The sequence below is a fragment of the Salmo salar genome, chromosome ssa07 (assembly GCF_905237065.1).
Source record: "Salmo salar chromosome ssa07, Ssal_v3.1, whole genome shotgun sequence".
Taxonomy (NCBI): domain Eukaryota; kingdom Metazoa; phylum Chordata; class Actinopteri; order Salmoniformes; family Salmonidae; genus Salmo; species Salmo salar.
In genome coordinates, this window is record NC_059448.1 from 44929800 (window position 1) to 44950867 (window position 21068).

The following is a 21068-nucleotide window of genomic DNA, read 5'->3' on the forward strand; positions in this document are numbered from 1 at the left end:
AAAAAAGGGTCTATCCCTAAGAAGTTCTGTTGCTTTTCGAGTGCATTCAAAAACTTGACACTTCACAAAACAGGTTAAACAGATGCATTATCTGAGAGAATAGTCACTTCCGCTGGACTATAAGCGTCGTTTCAACATAATTTGTCAACATATTGTGACGTGGAATCTATATGGAAAATACATTAGTTTTTGGTTGAGATGGAGATGTGAATCCAACATAGCAATTATTCATTTGTAGACAAACTGGAATTAAAGCCAGACTAAGTCAGTGGCTCAGATGGAACTATCCAAACTGAAGATAAATCTCCTTTAAAATGTTGATATTTGGTTGCGTTGTCAACAAAACACAATTCAATATTACTTTTGTAATACAACAAATAGTCTAAAGTGAAGGCTCTTAAATAAGTAACACATCCATGACCACATTTTGAGGTTACTGTAATCATATAAAGCGTGCATGTGCAAGATAGCATGCATAGGTCATCACAGGTCTGTGGAGATCTTAACTTCTGTAATAATCTGCACAGAATCTCAAACGGCATTGATCTCTTGCACCCATGTAGTTTTAATGTAATCTCAACTGAAATCCAGGTTATTTGGTTCTGCTATTAGATTAAGCACAGTGATTTATCAATATCGGACCTTGTATTCTGATTTGAGCTTTGCTGTGCTTTAAAATGGTTGAAAGCACAGTGATAAACATTTGGGTGACAACTAAACCAAAAATCAACTGTTTTTCTATTGGAATTAAATTTGAGTGGGTTAATATAGGTTGTAATCTCATTGATTAACATCTCAACCAAATATTACCCAATTATCCACACTGAAATGAGGTAGTGAGGCCAGTGGGGAGAGATTAAAATAGGTCATAATCTTTTATAAACACACTTTGTGATTAACGCACATTTCCTTACATAGACATCATGTTGATAATAACAGACATATTCCTCTGTTCCCATTATTAAGACGGGTTATGTCAAATTATAACAGTACCAATACAGTGACCAGAGAGACATCGTGTAACTGAGGAATCCACATCACACACCCCAAAAACAGACAACATATTCAGGCCTGGGACGTCTCAGCTATAGCGGATGCAACAGATCAGAGATGCTAACAGTAAAAAAGCATGATCGTTTTCCATGGTGTTTCTCTGTTGCCTGGATTCCACGTCCGCCTCAAACACATCTAGTTGTCAGGTGTGGTTTCCGTTCCGATGTCAGGGAGGAATCTGGGATACACATTGACATCTGGAGAGTGTCAATGGGAACGCCGCTCATCCTCCTGCTGCAACACCGTTTCTCATTCCTGAGGATGTACCGGAGATCTGGGATGTGTTGCTAACGGTTGTGTTGTTGCCGCATTGTCATGGTGACTAAGATGCTGGTGTAGTGTCCACAGACGGTGTTGCAGAGTGGACAGGATCAGCTGCCAAAATCACTTCCTGTCCTCCATTTATTTTCTCCTCTCCCCCTCTTCCTTGTTTTCCCTGAGGGCCTCCGTTTGTCTTTTATGTAGGTTTACAAGATATCGGAGTTCTAAGAATAAACTGTATGTAAAAAGTCCCCATTAAAACCTCCTTATGCTTCTGTTCTTTAAATATGTATCTAATGTGATGATATGGCACACATTCTGAAGACATCAAAGACAAAAGTGCTCTGCTTAAAAATACTGTTGGTTTGGAAACCTGTGCTTTGCTGTATGCATATTATTTTTATGCATCTAATCTAGTGGCATCTAAGGTTCAGACTGTAGCATTTTGATAATTGTGATGTTTCTTTTTTAAAGGTTTCAGTCTCTGAGCTTCCTTCCTTCACCTTAGTAAGATAATGGTATCAGGGTCAGTGGTAACATAGGAAGCGAATGATTTGCTTTGGTATGTCCAGTTGAACTACGACCTCCAGAGCTCTGCTCCCCAGCATCGTCCTCAGGGTCACTCTGCTCAGCTGCTGCAGACTCAATGGAGTACCTACAGGCAGACAACCACAAAGGTTTATGGGAGATGTAGTCTATACACAACATATAGAACACTGGGAGAGTATTCAAGTGTCAATACACAGTCAGAGATATGTGTCCTATGTGTCCTATTTAGTATATTTAAAGACTGGAGCTTTTGAGCAGGGATATTATGTTGATGTTTGCTTGCATAACCCAACAATAGGACTCAATAAAACATGAGTTGAGCAAATGTTTAAAAATGTATGTCACAATGTCCTTGCACTTCATGAAATAAAGTTTTTATTTTTCCTTATAAGAGGTCTGTGTCTGATGCCTAGGATACTGTTGCTGTGTGGCTTCTCGCACAGACCTGGTCTCACATTCCACGAGTGGCTCTGTGGCAGAGGAATCTGTCTGGGTCTCATCGTCAGTTATCGACCCGTAACTAAACTGAATGTTATAGACCGGTACTAATTGATCAGCTTCAGGGAACATAAGTAGGATAGACATTAACTTGAGGGACAGGACAGATGGACTTAGCCTATGTTCAAAGTACTGGAGAAATATCTTTCTGACATAAGACTGAGTATTGTCAGTGGTTAAAGTAAGCTGGTATGGTCCGGTATTGCATCCTAAATAAATAAATATGCTTCTGTAAATAGATATTTATCATAACCACATGTCAGCCGCATGAAAAATGGACTTGAAATTGGGTGGCATATTATAGAGGCTCCAAAATGCGGTGTGGTTCGAGGAGAACACTGATATTTTTCCAAGGCAAGGATGACTGGCGCGCGCGGACATCAATTCAGGCTACAAGTGTAGGCAGAATGACAATCGCAGAATGTCATTATACTTTCTGGTGTTTTAACAGATGTTTCTTTCTATTCATCAAATGGTTGGGGCACAGAGCACTGTTTGGCTGTTGGAATTAATTTGTGAGTGGACAAACATGCACGTGTAGCCTACATGAGCATTTTATGGTTTGACATCAGATGAAAACATCATGACTGGTTGTGTTTATGCCACATTAAGTTGACACATCTTTATTACTAGAATCACAGAGATCCTATTAAATTAATATGGATTCTACTTTATGTCATTCTATAATTAGGCCCATAAAAAAAACAGGAAGAAATTAAATCTACCTTGACCTGAGTATTGTGTACCAATTAAGAAGTGTTCAAACAGCTGTTTTTGATGGGTTCAACATCATCAAGTTCTTATTTTAATTAATTTCTTTGACTTTTCCACTACCTGTAACTTTCTGATCCTGAAAAATTAGCAATGGGCACCACCTACTGGTGACACTGAGATTGCTTAGATATCCACAAAGACATAACGGGTACAGCACATGTCTATTGCTTACAACTGGTAACTGTGGTATAAAAACCTCTCTCACACTGTGACTTACTTTCATAAAACTCTAAGCAGAGTGCAGCGGGAGAACCGGGTTCGATGTAGTCAATGGGCTTCTTATCGTTTTTGTCTTTGGCGTAGATGTTCGCCCCAAACTCCACCAGCATGTCGATCATGTCAACACTCTTCACTTTAGCAGCATGGTGCAGGGCCGTCTTGTGCAGCCGAGCATAATTCACTTTGGCACCTGAGGAAGCAAATGACACACAGAGGTTTTTACAAAAGGTGCACTCCAGAGTTGATAACTCAAACCCAGGGTTTTATTCCCTATTCAGGTCTATATTCATTGTGTTCTTCTTCTTCACAATCAGTTAATTAGTTGTTAGTTAGTGTTATTCTCTAATGCTCACCTGCATTGAGTAGCGCCTTGACGCAGGCTGTGTGTTCGTTGGCACACGCCACATGCAGTGGGGTCCCATAGTACAGGTCATATGCCTCCAGGCTGGCACCTTTAGCGATCATGATCTTCACGACGTCAGCATTACCTGAGACACAAGAACAGACCGTCACAAGTTCTCAAACAATCTTGATGCACGCTCATCCTACACCTGCCACACACTTACCCCCCATGCAAGCTTCGTGTAGGGGTGAGGTGGTCCGGGAAGAGAGGGTGGGGTTCACCTTGGCCCCATGCTCCAGCAGCATCCTCACACAGTCAAAGCTCCCAACCGAGCAGGCCTCACACAGAGGGGTGCTACCGTCCGTGTTCCGGGCATCCACCTACAGGACAACACAGCCATTATATATATATATATATATATATATATATATATATATATATATATATATCCTAATTAACTATAAAGAACACATTACTTTCTCTTCTCTTGATCTTTAACCTGTGTTGAATCTGGGTCCCACCCTTCCCCTATATCTATGACTAGATATATCCTTTAATAATTGTATTCTTCTATGGCTAACCTACCTCATTTGTTGCCGATATTTCTCTTATCCCTCTCTCCACTTAGTGACAGTCTCACCTGTGCTCCAGCATCCAGTAGCAGCCTGACACACTGGGTCTGCCCCCTTTCACATGCCTCATGGAGGGGGGTGATGGAGTCCACAGCCACTATGTTGACAGAGGCTCCGCTCTGGATGAGTTGCTGCAGCTGGGCAGCATGTCCCTCGGAGGCCGCCTTATGCACCTCGGTCCTCTCCGACCAGCAGCCTGGGGCAAGCCACACAGTCAACAGCCAGAGAATACCTATTGCTACATAATCAACCGGCGCTAGCTGAGTGCATGCTAGATTATCTCTGGTATTGACATCACATTTTGCCACCGTAAACCTTTACTTGACAATCTATATGGACTAAAACACAACATGGCACATACGTAGCTGATTTACGTTGCTGTTATATCATGAACACATGCTTGCTAGCTATGACATGCAGTAACCAAATGGACGCTAGCATACAAAGCCGAAATACATTCATACGCACCTATGTCTCCAAAGAAGTACGGTCTGGCAGTTTCAACCTCCATAATTTGGTCAAATCCCGTTTTATGTTGAAAAACGGTCAATTATGTCCCACGAGAAGTAAACAAGCACATTTGAGCTGTGTTTACATGCGGCACTGACATCACGTGACTGGTTTTGACATGACCTTTGATGGATTTGAGAGCATGCTGGGAATTGTAGTAGAAATGTTTTGTCAAAATGTTCATATTACTGCAAAAGTAGAGGACTGAAATTGTTTGGCTTTATTTTCCCTAACCATGCTAAAACAAGCTTTCATCTCTATAGAATATTGTAACAATTGCAGCAGGCCTTCTTGAAATGTATTTTACAATTTGTTACTGCTTATAACACAGTAATAAATCACATCAATGTGTGTCCCACAGTAAACAAAACATATGAAGATGATGAGATGTGTCCCAGCTTAGTATTCAAGCTTTCTCCTTTTTCTGATATTCCTTTGGGAATTCATCCATGAGTCAGTTCATAAGGCAGCATCAGCACCCCTCACAGAGAATGTAGCTGATGGTACGTTGAGATATGTCCAGTTGACCTACGACCTCCAGAGCTCTGGTACCCAGCAACGTCCACAGAGCCACTCTGCTAAGTTGCTGCAGACTCAGAGGAGTACCTAGAGATAATCAGACAGCCACAATGACTCTAACAAAAGTCCCATAAGGGATGGAGAATCACAAATGGAAAATATTATTGCCTCGCGACTTACTTTCATAATACTGTAAACATTGTTCAGTGGGAGAGCCAGGCTTGGTGTAGTCTATGGGCTTTTTGTTGTCATTGTCTGTGACATACACGTTGCCTCCAAAGTCCACCAGTAACTCAATCATGTCCACCATCTCTACTCTGGCAGCATGGTGGAGAGCCGTCTCATGGAACTTTGCTGCATTCACCTTGGCACCTGAACAGAAAACAAATTCTGTTTACAGTCAATACTTACATTTATTTCCTCAGGAAAATGTGGCTTTGTGGCAGATTTGTGAATGAAATTCCACAGTGTCCGCCCAGCATAGCAAATACTTGTATGTAAAACGTATTCAGAAACACTGTATAGTCACACAGAGCCATTGATATGAATACAGCAGTCGCCTGAGACAATGTTTTCCTCTTTGTCCCCATCCTCACCTGCTTTGAGCAGCACCCTGGCACAGTCCACATGTTCCTTGGCACAGGCAGCATGTAGCGGGGTACCGAACTGGAGGTCAAAGGCCTCTAGCAAGGCTCCATGCACTATCATTAGCCTCGCTATATCTGCATTACCTACAGTATAGACAGATACGAAACGGTTTCATTAGATATGGAGTACTCACACATATCTATACACTTACGGTGCATCCTCCTCACACCCATCCCTTCTTTTGCACTCCTACCTCACTCGCCCTAGTGCTGCCCCTTATCGCCTTACCTCTTCCTCCAGTCCTCTTACCTCTCCTTGTCCTGCTTAACACCTATTCCACCAGTCTCTTCCCTCCTATCCTGGTCAGTCTTCCCTCTCTTGTCCTGTTTTTTCCCTCCTCCATTCCACCTGACCCTGCCTTATCACCATTTCCCCAGTCATATACCCCTCATCATTCCCCAGTCTTACCCTTTATGCAGGCCTCATGCAGGGGAGAGGCAGTGAGTGCTGTAAGGGAGGGGTTGACTTTGGCTCCATGTTCCAGCAGCATCTTTGCACACTCCAGGCTCCCCGCAGCACAGGCGTTACAGAGAGGAGTGCTGCCATGGATGGTCCTCACGTCCACCTGGGGGAGAGGGGGTAAAGAGGAAGGGATGGAGAGATAGAGGGAGAGGGACCACTACTGCTACACATTATCTGTCTACAGCTCTATATATTTAGCCCTACTGTAGCTGCCTCACCTGAGCCCCTGCATCTAGTAGCAGTCGGGCACAGTTTGGATGTCCCTGGATGCAGGCATCATGGAGCGGGGTGATGTTGTCTACTGTCACCATGTTTACAGATGCTCCACCCTCAATCAGCTGTTTCACTTGAAGGGCCCTGCCTAAGGACGCGGCCTCATGCAACGCGGTTCGGTCTGCCCAAAACCCTAGTAGGAAAGGGAGAGGCTCTGGCTCAAACACGACCTGCTGCGTATTTACGCATTGGTTGCGCAATTATGCATTCATCCAATGAACATTGATGGGCAGTGAATGAAAACTAACATATTTACGTTCACCACCTTTCCGTCCATAATTGTAATGTGTGTAGTTCAGATTGAAAAGTTGATAGCCAGTTTGCCCAAATCGAACACTCACCAATATCTCCAAAATTCGAACGCCGTGCCGCTGTCATTTCCATTATTGCAGGATTTTCCATTGGGAAATATTACCGTGACACAAACAAAATCCACGAGTGCACTGGGTTTATTTTGTTGGAACAGCGTCAACGTGACGATATTTGTTATGACAGGGATGCAACAGAGGCTTCTGGGAGTTGTAGTTCTAAGCGTGAGAATTTGCCCACCATGTTATAAGAGCTTTTTGATTTTGTGGACATGCCATGTTATCAGTACATTTTACCACTACACATTAAAACGGGTACAAATAGGTTGCCATATTAATACCAACCAGCCAACACAGGAATTCACCAAATCCAGAGTAATCTTTGCACTTCATTAAAGGATGGTCTTTGTCATACGAATCAAACTATTGTGTTTTTAGTCCTGCGTCAATGAATAACTCAAAAGGTCCTCTTCAGTGCAAAGTTCATAGATGCTTCAGCAGACAGTTTACGTTGATGATATCATAAAATAGTATTAAAGCGAAAGTTTCAAAGGCAAAGCTCCCAATACTGAAATGACCACAAAAGCCCATCAAACAGCAATACTCCGACTCACTACTGAATAAGAACAAATACTTTAGTTTTTTTCACAAGTAAATTTTTACTTTGCAGTACAGAAATCATTTGAGCACCGTCTTTTTGTATTATTATATATCTATTTTTTTTTTACATTGATGACATTTAAACAGGGCCCTTGTCATATCAATACTGCCATAGTAAACATTTGGTCATTTTAAAGCAATTAGTCAACTTTACCACAAATGCCCAACCTGCTTCAGTCTGCTCGGGTCTGTTCATTTTTAATAGTAAAGGAAAGAACAGAATTCTATGACATTATGGTTACTCAAGCTGCAAACAGGTCCAGGTAGTTTGCCTTCTTGCTCGACTATACTTGCTCGTTCAGTGGCTTGGCCTAGGTACAGTAAGATGCCTTGCCCAGGGCTGGCTACTAGAGGCTGGAGATGAGCCACTAGGACAAGGGGGCTGATAAATGAAAACAAAAAAAAACAACAACGGCCCCCAATCACAATCGATGGAGTATTTATATTAGCTGGTCACGGAAACAATTAAAAGCTTCCTCTCTCACATGGTTATCGGTGGTCAAATGAAGCTTTGCTGGCCAAACCCTTTTTTGGTTATGGCCTGTTAGGAATATTCATTCATTACAACTGGAACAAGCCAAGCCACTCACTTACCTCCCTCACAACAACAACACCTGACAAGAAAAATACAACTGATCTGGTCACATTTCAGGATTCATTTCCCAAAAACACTTATGTTCATACATGGTTGCGTTATTTATTTTTAGTATTTGGACAAAATAAATTGGACCCTCCCACACTGTGGTACTGTTGTCTTTTGATTGATCAATTGATTTGGCGCCTGTGGACTAAACGCCTTCATCCAGGAGAGAAAATGATCATTATTACATTATGAAAAAGAAAGTAGGGCGTATGTATACCAATGTTCAGTGCAACAACTCTCTGAAAGTGATTATAAAAAGCATAACTCCCACCTGGCCCCCTTTTCCAGCGATGCTATATTATAACTTTATATAGTGTGAACTTCCGTAATGGGCAAAACATACACTTGGATCATCAGCCAGCCCATTTATCTATATTTTTGTATGGTTTTCCTTATTTTTTAAAGATTTCAGTTGTCGGCGGCAAATATCTGATATTCACGAGTGTTGCAGACCCGCTTGTTTCTCTACTGGTCAGCCGCGTCGCCAAAGATGTCGTTCTTCTTGCGCTCCATCTCTGCAAAGTCAAATTCTGTTCCCGTCATCCGCTTGTAGATGTCCTTGATGTCGTCGCAGGTGGTCTCGAAGTGGGTGGTAGCGTCGTAGGTACGGGACATGAAGATCTACGCCAACAATAAGAAAACAAGAGATGGTTAAACACAGGCAAACAAGACAAGCAATAATTGTATTTTTGTTAACACAAGGTCACTGGATTTGACTGGGGCGAGCAGCGAAAAACAGAAGTAATGGACCCACCTGGCTTTCAGCACCCATGTCAGTTGGTGCGTACTGGTCACTGATGCTCACAAACCTGCAGAGAGAAATGACAAAGTCAACATGACCGTAGTAAAGACTAGTGGGAGACAGCCAACATCAACAGTTTAGTGATGAGGCTCGTACTTCTGCTCGACAGGCTCCAGCAGGTCCATGGCTGGTTTGACCTCCATCTCAGGGTTGTCCGTCTCCACCGTGGTGCTGACAATGGCCACATACTTCCCCTGTGCTGCCACATTATGAGTGTAGGAGATCATGCACACGTAGATATCTGCAAAAAATGTAAAATTAAATTAAAAAGAGATCAGCAAATTCAATATTTCACTCCTTGTCCGAGTTGGATGCGATTTAGGGCAGTGATTATGGTTAGGTCCATGCCACCCTTCAAATATTAATTTGATTCACTATCATCTCACCCTCAAGCGGGGTCAGTGAAAACAGTTTTCAGGGATACTGAATCGTCAACCTAGCTTCCTTTTCCCCTTAAAACCGGATGTGGGGACCCCCCCCTCAGGCATATCTTTTACGCCTGCTATGTAATGTTAGTATCATCTTAGTCTTAAGTAGAGTACTTCAATACTTTTGGGTAGTTGAGCGTGAAGATGGTCTCATGTTCAATTTATAAATCTCATGCATTGTTTCCATAGGGGCCTTGCGTGGTGACATTACTTCCTGCAGCGGGGCTCACCGTGCTTCCTGTTGACCTGGTTCTGGGGGATAATGATCTGGCAGGAGTTGGCGTCGCTGGTGTTCTTGATGGGGTGGCTCATGATGCAGATGACCCGGATCACCTGACCGACCTTGGTGCTGCGGTCCATTAGATAGCTGGGATCGCAGATCAGCTGCTTGCAGCGGGCGATCTGAGGGGGGGAAGAGGTTAAATATTAGCGCTAAGATTACACACGCCTTCCTCTAGTCAGAGTACGGCCTCTACATAAGCCGGGGAGAAATAACAAGACTCTTACCTCTCCCTCAGACTTGACTCCCACTACTTTTCCATCCTCCATGACGATCTCCTCAATGGGCTTGTTCAGCATGTAGGTTCCTCCGTAGATAGCACTTAGTCTACAGGAAGGAGACAGGGAACGAGAGGGACAGATTCTGTAAAGAATGTTCTATTCTCTGACAATGTCAATTTTAACTAGAAGCACACGGTTCAGAAATCTATTGTATACTTTCAAGAAATAGCACACTATGAAAAGACCCATCTAAATTTGAACAGTCCAACAGCAAAACAAGAAGTAATCATTGGGCATTCTGCTGAACATTGTATTTGGATTCAAATGAGTCAAACCTTTATTTGCATAGTGAAAGTCAACAAGCCAAAACACAGATAAAACAAAAAGGCAGCTCGCGTGAAAATGATAGAGGTCAGAGTTGAGGTGAGCCTTACCTGGCGAACCCTTGGGGCAGCTCCCCCAGGCCGTAGAGGGGGTAGAGGTACGGACTCTTGCCATATCTGGCCAGAGACTCACTGTACAGCTTGATCCTGTTTAGCGAGTCCATGCAAGGCAGGTCCAGGTACCTGAGAGAGAGGGGAGAGACAAGTATGAATACAGTGCTTTCTTTGAATATATAACCAAGTTTCTTAAAAGACTGGAAAATAGAATGACTATCCTTTGACACCCTGTGCTTGTGAGGCTACCATGTCATCTAAAAGGTATCATAACGGTGACATTCCAGGTCATCTTTTTCACAGTCTCAGAATATAGCTATATCCTGAAATCTGATAATCAACGTAGTGCAACTGCAAACAGGACGACCTGGAACTCTTGATGCTTTTTAGTTAACCCCAAAATGGCCGAACACCTTCCATCTCTGGCTCAGCCAATAAGATGATGCAGGTGACTCACTCGTCTGTCCGGTAGAGGGCGAGGGAGTGTCCTGTGAAGTCGATGACGTCCTGGCCCAGGTCAAACTTCTTGAACACGTCCCTCATCGTCGTCTTGTTGGGGTCCACGCCCTCCATGGTCTTGGGGTCGTTTTCGTCAAAGTTAGCCACGAAAACCAGGAACTTTCTGAAGCGCCGTTTCTCAAAGAGCCCCATCAGACCTGTAGGGGAGAGAGTTGTGCTATTCAGGGGTAGCTAATTATCTACATGATTGAGAGCTGAAAAGCAAGACAATGTAGAACCAGGAAGAGGTCATTTGTGAGGAGCTGTGATGACAGTAAGAAATTTTGAACTATGGCATTCATCAATTCACTGTTTTAGACTGCTGTTAGCTGGATGGATATTAGACTTGATTAAAAGTTAAGCTCAGGTTTACTGTATGCAGAGTTATCGGACATCAAAACCCAACCTCTCTATTTCCCATTGTCCCCCTGTACCACTCACTGGATGCCAGGGCCTCGGTCTCAGTGGAGGGCACTTTGTAGATGCTGCCCTTCTTGTAGACGAAGCTGCCTTCAATCACCTTGAAGTCCAGGTAGCGCGTCACCTGTGTGATCAGCAGCATGCGGACCAACTGACCTGCACAGGTGAGACAGACAATCAGTGTTACCTTACCCAGGCAGGTTAGTAGAATACAGTTCAAACCAATTAAAATCACTTTTACATATACCGTAAATTCCGGACTATAAGCCACAACTTTTTTCCTAGGCTTTGAACCTCACGGCTTAAACAATGACGCGGCTAATATATGGATTTTTCCCGCTTTCTGTGACGTGCTCAGTGTTTTGGCGGCATGAAGCTTTCATTAGACCAATGAAATTGCCGAACGGGTTAAGGTCAAACAACTTTTTTGTTTACTGTTTAAATTAAATCAAGCGCTCTCAAACTTCCCATCATTCTGATTACGGTAGTCATTTTGTCACCCTCATCATGGCAAAGACACGGAGAAATGCATATGATGCAGCTTTCAAGTTGAAGGCGATTGATCTGGCTGTTGGAAAAGGAAATAGAGCTGCTGCACGGGAGCGTGGTCTTAATGAGTCGATGATAAGACGTTGGAAACAGCAGCGTGAGGAGTTGACTCAGTGCAAAAAGACAACTAAAGCTTACTGCTAATTTTTTATTTTTTGTTACAAGCCGTGTTTCGTTAAAGCCTATTTCTTTTTGTTACAAGCCGTGTTTCGTTAAAGCCTATTTATTTTTGTTACAAGCCGTGTTTCGTTAAAGCCTATTTATTTTTGTTACAAGCCGTGTTTCGTTAAAGCCTATTTATTTTTGTTACAAGCCGTGTTTCGTTAAAGCCTATTTATTTTTGTTACAAGCCGTGTTTCGTTAAAGCCTGTGTAAAGTTAATTTGTTTCAACGTACCGGTAGGCACCTGCGGCTTATAGACACGTGCGGCTTATTTATTGTTCAAAATAATACTTTTTTTTTAATTCAGTGGGTGCCGCTTATATTCAGGTGCGCTTAATAGTCCGGAAATTACGGTACAGCTTAATTCGTCTTCAAATTGAAAGTTCTCTCTGTTGCCTCATCCTGTCAATCACATCCAATCATTGATAGGCAGCAGTATCAGTTGCACTATCAAATACGGCCACGACAACTACTGAATATTCCAGAATCACATTTTTGGTATTCATCCCTTCTTTGCTGCTGAGACCAAGGATGAATTGTTATATCTAAGGCCCCGAGTTTTTCCTTGTCTTGTGACATGGTCAGGAAAACTCCTGGCCCTAGTTAATATAATACATAATAAAAAGTGGTGATTAGTGTTTACCGTTGGCCATGAGGAACTTCGGGATGAGGTCCACATTCCAGTCTCGGCCTTTTCCCATGGACTCTGGTGGGGCGCCTGGGAGACTGAAGCGTTTATACAGCTAAAAGAGAGACAATTTGCCATTTTGTTGAAGCAGCAATTTAGCCAAGATGAATACAACAGAGTGCATATATAAGCAGCAACTGTGACTATATTGATCATGTGCTGTCACTCATTTTTAAGGATATTAAGATTAGTATGACTAGTTCCTTGTTCTCTTCCTCATGCCTCATCATTCGGATTCATACATTGCTGGGAAATGGGTGAGTAGGCATCCTGCCTGTTATCTTGTGTAAGAGAATGGTGCAGTCTTTGTTTACATCTTGTATGGCCTGTTGAGGTTGGTCTTAGGGGTCAGCGCCTCAGAGGTCAAGCTGTAGAGGTCAGAGGTTGACTTACATCCTCCAGGGGAGTGATGGAGGCACTCTCTGCCCCGTAGTAGGAGTTCCGGTCCATGTGCAGGACCTTCTTCCCCTTCACCGACATGATCCCTGACAGGATGCATTCCTATTGGACGAGAGACAGGAAGGAGAGGGGTTTGAGCATCACAAATCATACACCTGGATAGTGGCCAAAATCGCACAGATCAAACATTTGGAATGATAATTGAATCCTAGATATTGATTTTCATGTTTGAGATTGTATTGTTGTATGAATATTGCTGGTATCAGTATTTCCAGATACGATTGTTTCATAATGGCAGACGCAGTCACGGTCTCGTTACGGCAGAAAATGCACTAAAAGTCTCACATTTCACACAGCCCAGATTCAACTAGACAAGGAAACATTTGAGGCTTTGTCGCAGAATGTATTCAAAGTAATGAATGTGGACCCTGTCTGGTTTGGTCCTGTCTTTTCATGCTCTGATAACTGACTGCGTGGCCGGCAACAGTGGGCCAGTCGAGCTGCAGGATCTCTATAATGATAGCTTATGCCAGTGGTCTACCCATGCTTCCCCTCTGCTAGCTGTGTGTGTACTTAAAATTGATTAACACGGATTATATAGTGTAAGCAATTATTTAGCCTAATAAGCAGGAATTTCATAAAAAGAAGATTGATATGACAACAGACAAACATTAAATCCACTGATGAATCTTCTGGGAGAGTAGACTTAAGGCTGTGACTGAAGATGGCCTGTGACTGAAGATGGAGGAGAGAGGGGTGTGGGTGGGACCAATTCAGTAAGATCTCCAGCCTGGTTAACAGAAGGATCCCAGAATCTAGAACACAGAACTCTATTTAACATTCTCTGTCATTCTGGAGAAGAGGCAGTCTGTGGTGACAGTGTGACCACAAAATAAAGGGTTTCAGCAATGACCGCTAAAGCAGGGAGCTATGCAGAGAGGGGAGTAGGTTTGAGCGTCCAATTCAACTCACGCTCCATTTAAAAGACGGAACTGAGGCTAGATCAGACAACCAAGCTGCCGATCAGCAGCTTTCTGTTTCTCCCTTTGCAGTGCTAGGCTGCAATTCGAGTTCCTCTGTCAAGGCAATAGTTTTCCAAATTGAGTCAAGAATCACGGGCTGCCTGGTACGGTACTGCCGGCCGGGCCAGAGGAAAATGTGCGTGACTGACTCTGGAATTCCCACAGTCTTTCAAAGGCTTTAAGATCACAGCAGCTGGTTTGTAGAAGCAGCAAAACACTCTGTATCATGTGATTCCGTGGACTTTATTCCAAAAAAAGTTCAACTGAAATGCCTACCGATCCAGAACACTGTGGTGACAGAGGGTTACCTCATCCAGTAGCTTCTGCCTACATATTGAATCCGCAATATTTGATCTTACTGTAACAAATCACCCTTGATAAGACCGTGGAATAACTCAGATTGAATGTAATGGGGGGAGAAAAGGTGACCGGTTGTGTTTGAGGGAGATTCATATTTTATAGGCTACATTGTGTTGACAATGACTAATGATACGACAAATACAGGACACCACAGCACAGTGTCATGATTCCACACTCCTGGTGTACACTGCTGCCAGGTCCTACAGAATGCATTATGTCACAGGAAGTGACACTGCACTGGTGTTGCTATTGTTTTAGTTTCCATCTCCCTAGAGTCAGCCCCACTCAGATCAGGGCAATTTAGGACAGTGCTCCGGTGTACAAAAACAGCACCCCGCCCTGCTGTTCCCATCATCATGGAGATACAGGGTCCCTGACCCACTAGCCTACCCCATGCTAGCCCTAGCCAACCCCTCTGTCTGGGGCTGGGCAAGTTTAAGGACAGTACCATTTCCTCGCCACTACATTTTCAGACCATGGGCCGTAACGTTAGACAAATGGACTTTTACTGAGCTATAAAAAAAATAAAAAAGCACTGACCGGTCAGGTCTCTCAGGGGGGAAAAAAATCAATGTCCACTCTCAGAGAGAAGGCTTGATGTTACTCAACGTGAGAACAAAGTGATGCAGGACTCCCTGTGCTGAACATCCGCAGTGGAAGCATGTGCTCCTCTCACTGACTGGTAGTCTACCACAAGCACATGAGGAACCATCGTCTGTTTCATAAAAAGGTGCAGGTAATGCCTTTGATGTTCCATCCATAATGACCAAATTACCATTTTAGTACCAATTATTACCAAGTATTTACAGATGTATTTATTTTGTGGGAAAAGGGCACCATAAAAGGTGTTACTGAAAGTCCAAACGTGCCTTGAGGATTTCTGATGAGAGAAAAATACCTTGGCAAATGTCTAAGCTGTTCATATTTCCATATTCATTTAGGAAGACAATCAATATGGTTGCGTGGTGTAAATTGTCCTCGTTTCTCATCACAGTTTTGTAAACCCATTAAATATACATGGAGGGTGGCAGGTAGCCAAGTGGTTAGAGTGTTGGGCCAGTAAGGAAAAAGGTTGCTGGTTCGAATACCCGAGCCGTCAAGGTGAAAAACCTGTCGATGTGTCAAGGCACTTAAGCCCAATTTGCTCCAGGGGCGCCGTTCTACTATGTTTGACACTGTTAAACGACACATTTCACTATCCGGTGTGTGACACAACAAATGTTTTTGTTTTTTTTTTGGTGCTGTAACTTCCTGAATAATATATGGCAGTAAATGGATGCCTCCCAGACACAATTTTGAGTGGCATGTGACTCAGGCAACCCTGCTGTCTGTAGGCTCTGACATTCTGCTGGGGGTAGCCTAGTCATCACAACCTCCGGCTGAAAGAGAAATCGAAGAGACCAAATCCTCAATTCAGGAAGGAAGAGTCAAACACAAGCAATAAAAACACATTGAAGTGAGAGGGGAAATTTCACAGTTAAATCTTTAACACAGCGGCCCTATAAAAAGCAGGTGGATTTTTATGATGAGTGACTGACTGAGGCCCACTCTGAAGACGGTGAAGTGTTGGGCGGCTCTCTGAAGTTCAAAAGGCCACAGTGTGTGTCACGCTGGGAACAAGAGTGACTGTGTGCCAGTGCCACCCTGGCTGACATTTCCCCACAACTCCTTCATGTGTGACTCCAAAAGGTTGGGATCCAATATCTGGACTGCAAGAAGAGTGCATCTGTAATGTCATTGAGCACTCTGAGGATCCACACACAGCACTAGAACCATCACCTCATCCTCTTCTCTAGCTCTAATTGAATGACGCTCAAAGTTGTTACCTAAATCTAATGCCTCCGTGTTTCATCTACTACTGCAGCCCTCTATCCTGTTATCAGGAAAAAAGATTCGCTGGGCCAAGACTCTCAAATTACATCACATGAATGACATCACATCACATGACAACCAAAAGTATCAAGTGGTGGTGTAAAAGAGGGACTACAATGTTGATGACCATGCCCTCCTGAGCCTCATCCTTTTAGTAAGGGGACAGAAGGACCCCCCCCCTCCCACACAACCCCAGCCCAAACGCTGGGGAGACTAGAGGTAGATGTTTGCTAGGCCCCAGCTGCAGAGGAAGAAGAATACATACAATAAAAGCATATCCCGGAACAGCCAGTTCTCCTTTCCCCACCATGTCTTTCTCAACCACAAAGAGGAACCACATAGACCACAATCAGTGTGGAGTGTGTGTGGCGGGTATTTGAGATGCTTAAATAAATGCCAAACAGAACTGGATACTTGTGTTGGGTTATGAGAATATGAAACATACTTATTCATGTCACTGAGGGAAAGAGGGTAATGTATAATGTTTACATTATGTCAGAATATGTTATTGTTAGCCATCAGGGATCCTCTGGGAGGAGAAGAGACACAGTCTGGTACCAGTCACCATGAAAGCCGTGAGTTGGGGAGGAGTGAGCACTTTGGGCCAGAGGTCAGATCAGATGAAGTGAGGAAGAACAGATATCACTAAGGTTCTGTCTAGCAACAGATGCATTGGCTGTTCAGATGTGTAGGAGGAGACTAAGGGTTAAATATCAGTGCTTGTGTGAATATGTTTTCGTCTGTTCAGCTGTTCGATCCTTTGGGAAGAATAAACTTGGTTTAAGCCTACATAGTGTCCGTCGAGTTCTTACTCTAATAATTAGAACCTAACACTTGCTAGGTTTGACCTGCATCAGCTGGACCTATGCCTATCGCTCGTATCATACCACTATCATAGTACATGGCGCCAGTTAGGTCTACATGATGCCTCAGAGCTCTCGGACTACGGTCTGTCTGGCTTTTGCAGAACTTAAACTTGCCCTGTACTCTCAGTTCCTTTGTGACCAAACCACAAGCATCTGCAGTCTAAAACAACACAGGAGTCACCAACCTTAAAGCCAACTCTTAGCCAGGCTGCCTACCCTTACCACTGACACACCAAATGCATTCCTAACTGCCACATCCTGTTGGTGTGGACTACACAAAACGTGGCTGCACAGGATTCTGAACGATTTCACAAGATTCCTGGATGGAATATGTTATGTAATTAGTTATGTAAACATGGAATATGACAGTCAGTGTGACAGCAAAGGAACTAGCTGGACCTATATCAGTGAAAATATTGCTTTCAAACCTTGGCAATGGATTGTTTCCCATGAAACAGTATGATTTTGTCTTCTTGTGTGTGCGTTCTATTGCTGAACTGTTATTTTTAACAAAACACTCCCCCACGTGAGTCAGACATGCGAGACAGACAGGAAACTGTCAATAGATAATCTGAGTGAGGCCTCAGAGTACAGAAAATTCTATCACAAGTCTTTCCTGTCATGCATCAACCGAGTGTTTTACAGCTGAGTAAAGCAGTGGCAACAACATATCGGTCATTTTGGTTCTCTCAATGTTGGCTAGTTAGCTGGCTAACGGACACAAAGTAATTAGCAAGTACTGCTGAATCAACTTGAGAAACTAGCTGGGGAAATCAGGGTTTCCCAGACTCGGTCCTTGGGCTCCCCCTGGGTGCACATTTGGTTTTTGCTATGATTACTTGAGTCAGCTGTGTAGTGCTAGGGCATGCCACAGTTTGGGAAACCCTGAGCTAAGTAACATTAGCTAGCTACATTCAGGTTTGGTGGATTATGGTTCATAAATTGCAGGTGTGGCTGTTGTTCACTGCCCATTCATTTTACACACACTGAATTAGCTATTTATACTGAACAAAAATATAAACGCAACATGATAGTGTTAGTCCCTTGTTTCATGAGCTGAAATAAAATAATCCAGAAATGTCCCATACGCATAGCATAAAAAGCTTATTATATTTTGTGCACATCCCTTTCAGTGAGCATTTCTCCTTTGCCAAGATAATCCATTCACCTGACAGGTGTGGCATATCAAGAAGCTGATTAAAAAGATCATTACACAGGTGCACCTTATGCTGGGGACAATAAAAAGCCACTAAAATGTGCAGTTGTCACATAACACAATGCCACAGATGTCTCAAGTTTTGAGGGAGTGTACTATTGGCATGCTGACTGCAGGAATGTCCACCAGAACTGTTGCAAGATCATTTTTCTACCCTAAGCCACCTCCAATGCCGTTTTAGAGAGTTTGGCAGTACTTCCAACAGGCCACCACGCCAGCGGGCAAATGCTCACCTTCGATGGCTACTGGCACGCTAGAGAAGTGTGCTCTTCACGGATGAATCCTGGTGTCAACTGTACCGGGCAGATGTCAGACAGCGTGTATGGAGTCATGTGGGCGCACGGTTTGCTGATGTCAACGTTGTGAACAGAGTGCCCCATGATGGCGGTGGGGTTATGGTAGGCAGGCATAAGCGTCGGCCAATGAACACAATTTAATTTTATCGATGGTAATTTGAGTGCACAACGACACTGTGACGAGATCCTGAGTGTGTCCTTCATCCATGTGTCCTTCATCCACCGCCATCACCTCATGTTTCAGCACAATGCACAGCCGCATTTTGCAAGGATCTGTACACAATTCCTGGAAGATGAAAATGTCCCAGTTCTTCCATGGCCTGCATACTCACCAGACATCTCACCCATTGAGCATGTTTGGGATGCTCTGGGTCGACGTGTAGGACGTGTTCCAGTTGCCGCCAAGATCTAAACTTTGCGCAGCCATTGAAGAGTGGGAAAACTTTCCACAGGCCACAATTAACAGCCTGATCAACTCTATGTGAAGGAGATGTGTCACTGTGCATGAGGCAAATGGTGGTCAAACCAGACTAACAGATGCATATCTGTACTCCCGGTCATGTGAAATCAATAGATTAGGGCCTAATTTATTTATTTCAATTGACTGATTTCCTATATGAACTAACTCAGTAAAATCTTTGAAAATGTTGCGTTTATATTTCTGTTCAGTGTACTAACCCATCATAGGTACACCAGTTAGATTAGCTAACTAGTTACGAGTTAGCTAGCTAAAATGATACTCGCGGGGAGAATCTCCTCCCCAAAACAAACGAAAACCAGCGCCTGTTAGAGAGAATCCAAGCAGTCATGAATAAAGCTTCATCGCATGGTGACGGTAACGTTACATAAATTGGTATCCAACTCGAAAATTACACTAGCTTTGTATCACACTCAACATGAGCGTATAGGCACACTTTTTCAAACTAAAAAGGACAATACACTAACAAACTGGGACACGTTAGCCTAAACAAAGCTGTCATTAACTACAGTAGCTATCCAGCTATCAAATTAGCTACCAATGCCAGTTAGATTTTTCTATTTGATTGATTGATAAACAGCATGCATGAAGATGACTGAGGCACCACCTTGAAATGACGTTAAACGTATAAATTGTTACCTAGCTAGCTACCGAACGTTAAATTCATTGTGAAAAATACTTGTGAATGCAAACATTGACAGACGTGACCACTGACAGTAGTTAGCTAGCTTATTAGGCCCAGCCGATAGTTGAACTACGCTAGCTAGCGGGTTAGCAAAGCTCGCACAAAGTGGCAATTGAAGGAACATATTCCCTCTGAGCATCGCTTAGATTATTCAAGGAACGAAATGGCATGGTACAATTATTCTCACCGTCAGTCCAGTACCCAGCACGATAACGTCGTATTCTTCATTCATTTTCCCAAGTATTTTCTCCTCTTTTCCTGAATATTGGCCCGAAGTAAGTGGAGATCTGCAAAGCTGGAAATGAAAGGGGCTGCGGTTCAACGTCAAGCAATTCCGCTTCACTGTAGGGGAGGAGCCTATAGTCTTCTGTCAGTAACGGTAACATTTCTCCAATTTCTGGGTATCGATAATGAATCGATTATGTATTTATCAATGGGCATTTCCCTTAATATATTTTTCATAAGAATCGTGATCTTATTCATCTTGTAATTTGTAAAAGTCTACTGTAGCTACCGTACTCCACCACCTGCCTATGCTGAGCATTTATTTTGTCGGAGGTGTCCTCTTTGTGACATTGTCTTTAGCCACATTATACGGAGTATGTATGTTCTCTCCCGTGTGTATGTGTGTGTGCTATGCATAGATTACTTTCCTGGATGGACTGGATCCAGTCCACATTGCATCCTTAGTTTGCTTTGGTGAGTCAGTAGGTCAGGTGACAAACCCACACAATCATAACATATACACTCCCCTAATCCTTTCTTTAATCCTTCATATTCCAAGCTGCCGCATGGTATTATGTATAACAACATATGCAGTGCCTTCAGAAAATATTCCCAACCCTTAACTTTTTCCACATTTTGTTGTGTTACAGCCTGAATTTAAAGTGGATAAAATGTAGATTAATAAAAAATGAAAATTAATTGTCTTGAGTCAATAAGTATTCAACCCCTTTGTTATGGCAAGTCTAAATAATTTCAGGAGTAAAAATGTGCTTAACAAGTCACATAATAAGTTGCAAGGACTCACTCTGTGT

General features: G+C 43.1%; 3 protein-coding genes across 3 annotated transcripts; all 3 read right to left on the reverse strand.

The window, feature by feature from the left end:
• Positions 1-856: 856 nt before the first annotated feature.
• Positions 857-5074, reverse strand: LOC106609355 (ankyrin repeat and SOCS box protein 13). The gene is made up of 6 exons (XM_014208110.2): positions 4798-5074; positions 4338-4525; positions 3921-4077; positions 3708-3842; positions 3353-3544; positions 857-1969 (listed from the first exon to the last, which is right to left on the reverse strand). The coding sequence occupies exons 1-6, from the start codon at positions 4838-4840 to the stop codon at positions 1842-1844; spliced, it is 843 nt and encodes a 280-aa protein (XP_014063585.1). The 5' UTR covers positions 4841-5074; the 3' UTR covers positions 857-1841.
• On the reverse strand, positions 5037-7389 carry asb13a.1 (ankyrin repeat and SOCS box containing 13a, tandem duplicate 1). Its single transcript, XM_014208109.2, has 6 exons — positions 7083-7389; positions 6687-6874; positions 6415-6571; positions 5955-6089; positions 5539-5730; positions 5037-5445 (listed from the first exon to the last, which is right to left on the reverse strand). The coding sequence occupies exons 1-6, from the start codon at positions 7141-7143 to the stop codon at positions 5312-5314; spliced, it is 867 nt and encodes a 288-aa protein (XP_014063584.1). The 5' UTR covers positions 7144-7389; the 3' UTR covers positions 5037-5311.
• A 299-nt stretch (positions 7390-7688) lies between these two features.
• On the reverse strand, positions 7689-20410 carry LOC106609353 (rab GDP dissociation inhibitor beta). The gene is made up of 11 exons (XM_014208108.2): positions 20219-20410; positions 13231-13338; positions 12793-12892; positions 11460-11594; positions 10978-11176; positions 10518-10649; positions 10090-10189; positions 9813-9984; positions 9251-9395; positions 9107-9161; positions 7689-8973 (listed from the first exon to the last, which is right to left on the reverse strand). The coding sequence occupies exons 1-11, from the start codon at positions 20261-20263 to the stop codon at positions 8818-8820; spliced, it is 1347 nt and encodes a 448-aa protein (XP_014063583.1). The 5' UTR covers positions 20264-20410; the 3' UTR covers positions 7689-8817.
• Positions 20411-21068: the final 658 nt, after the last annotated feature.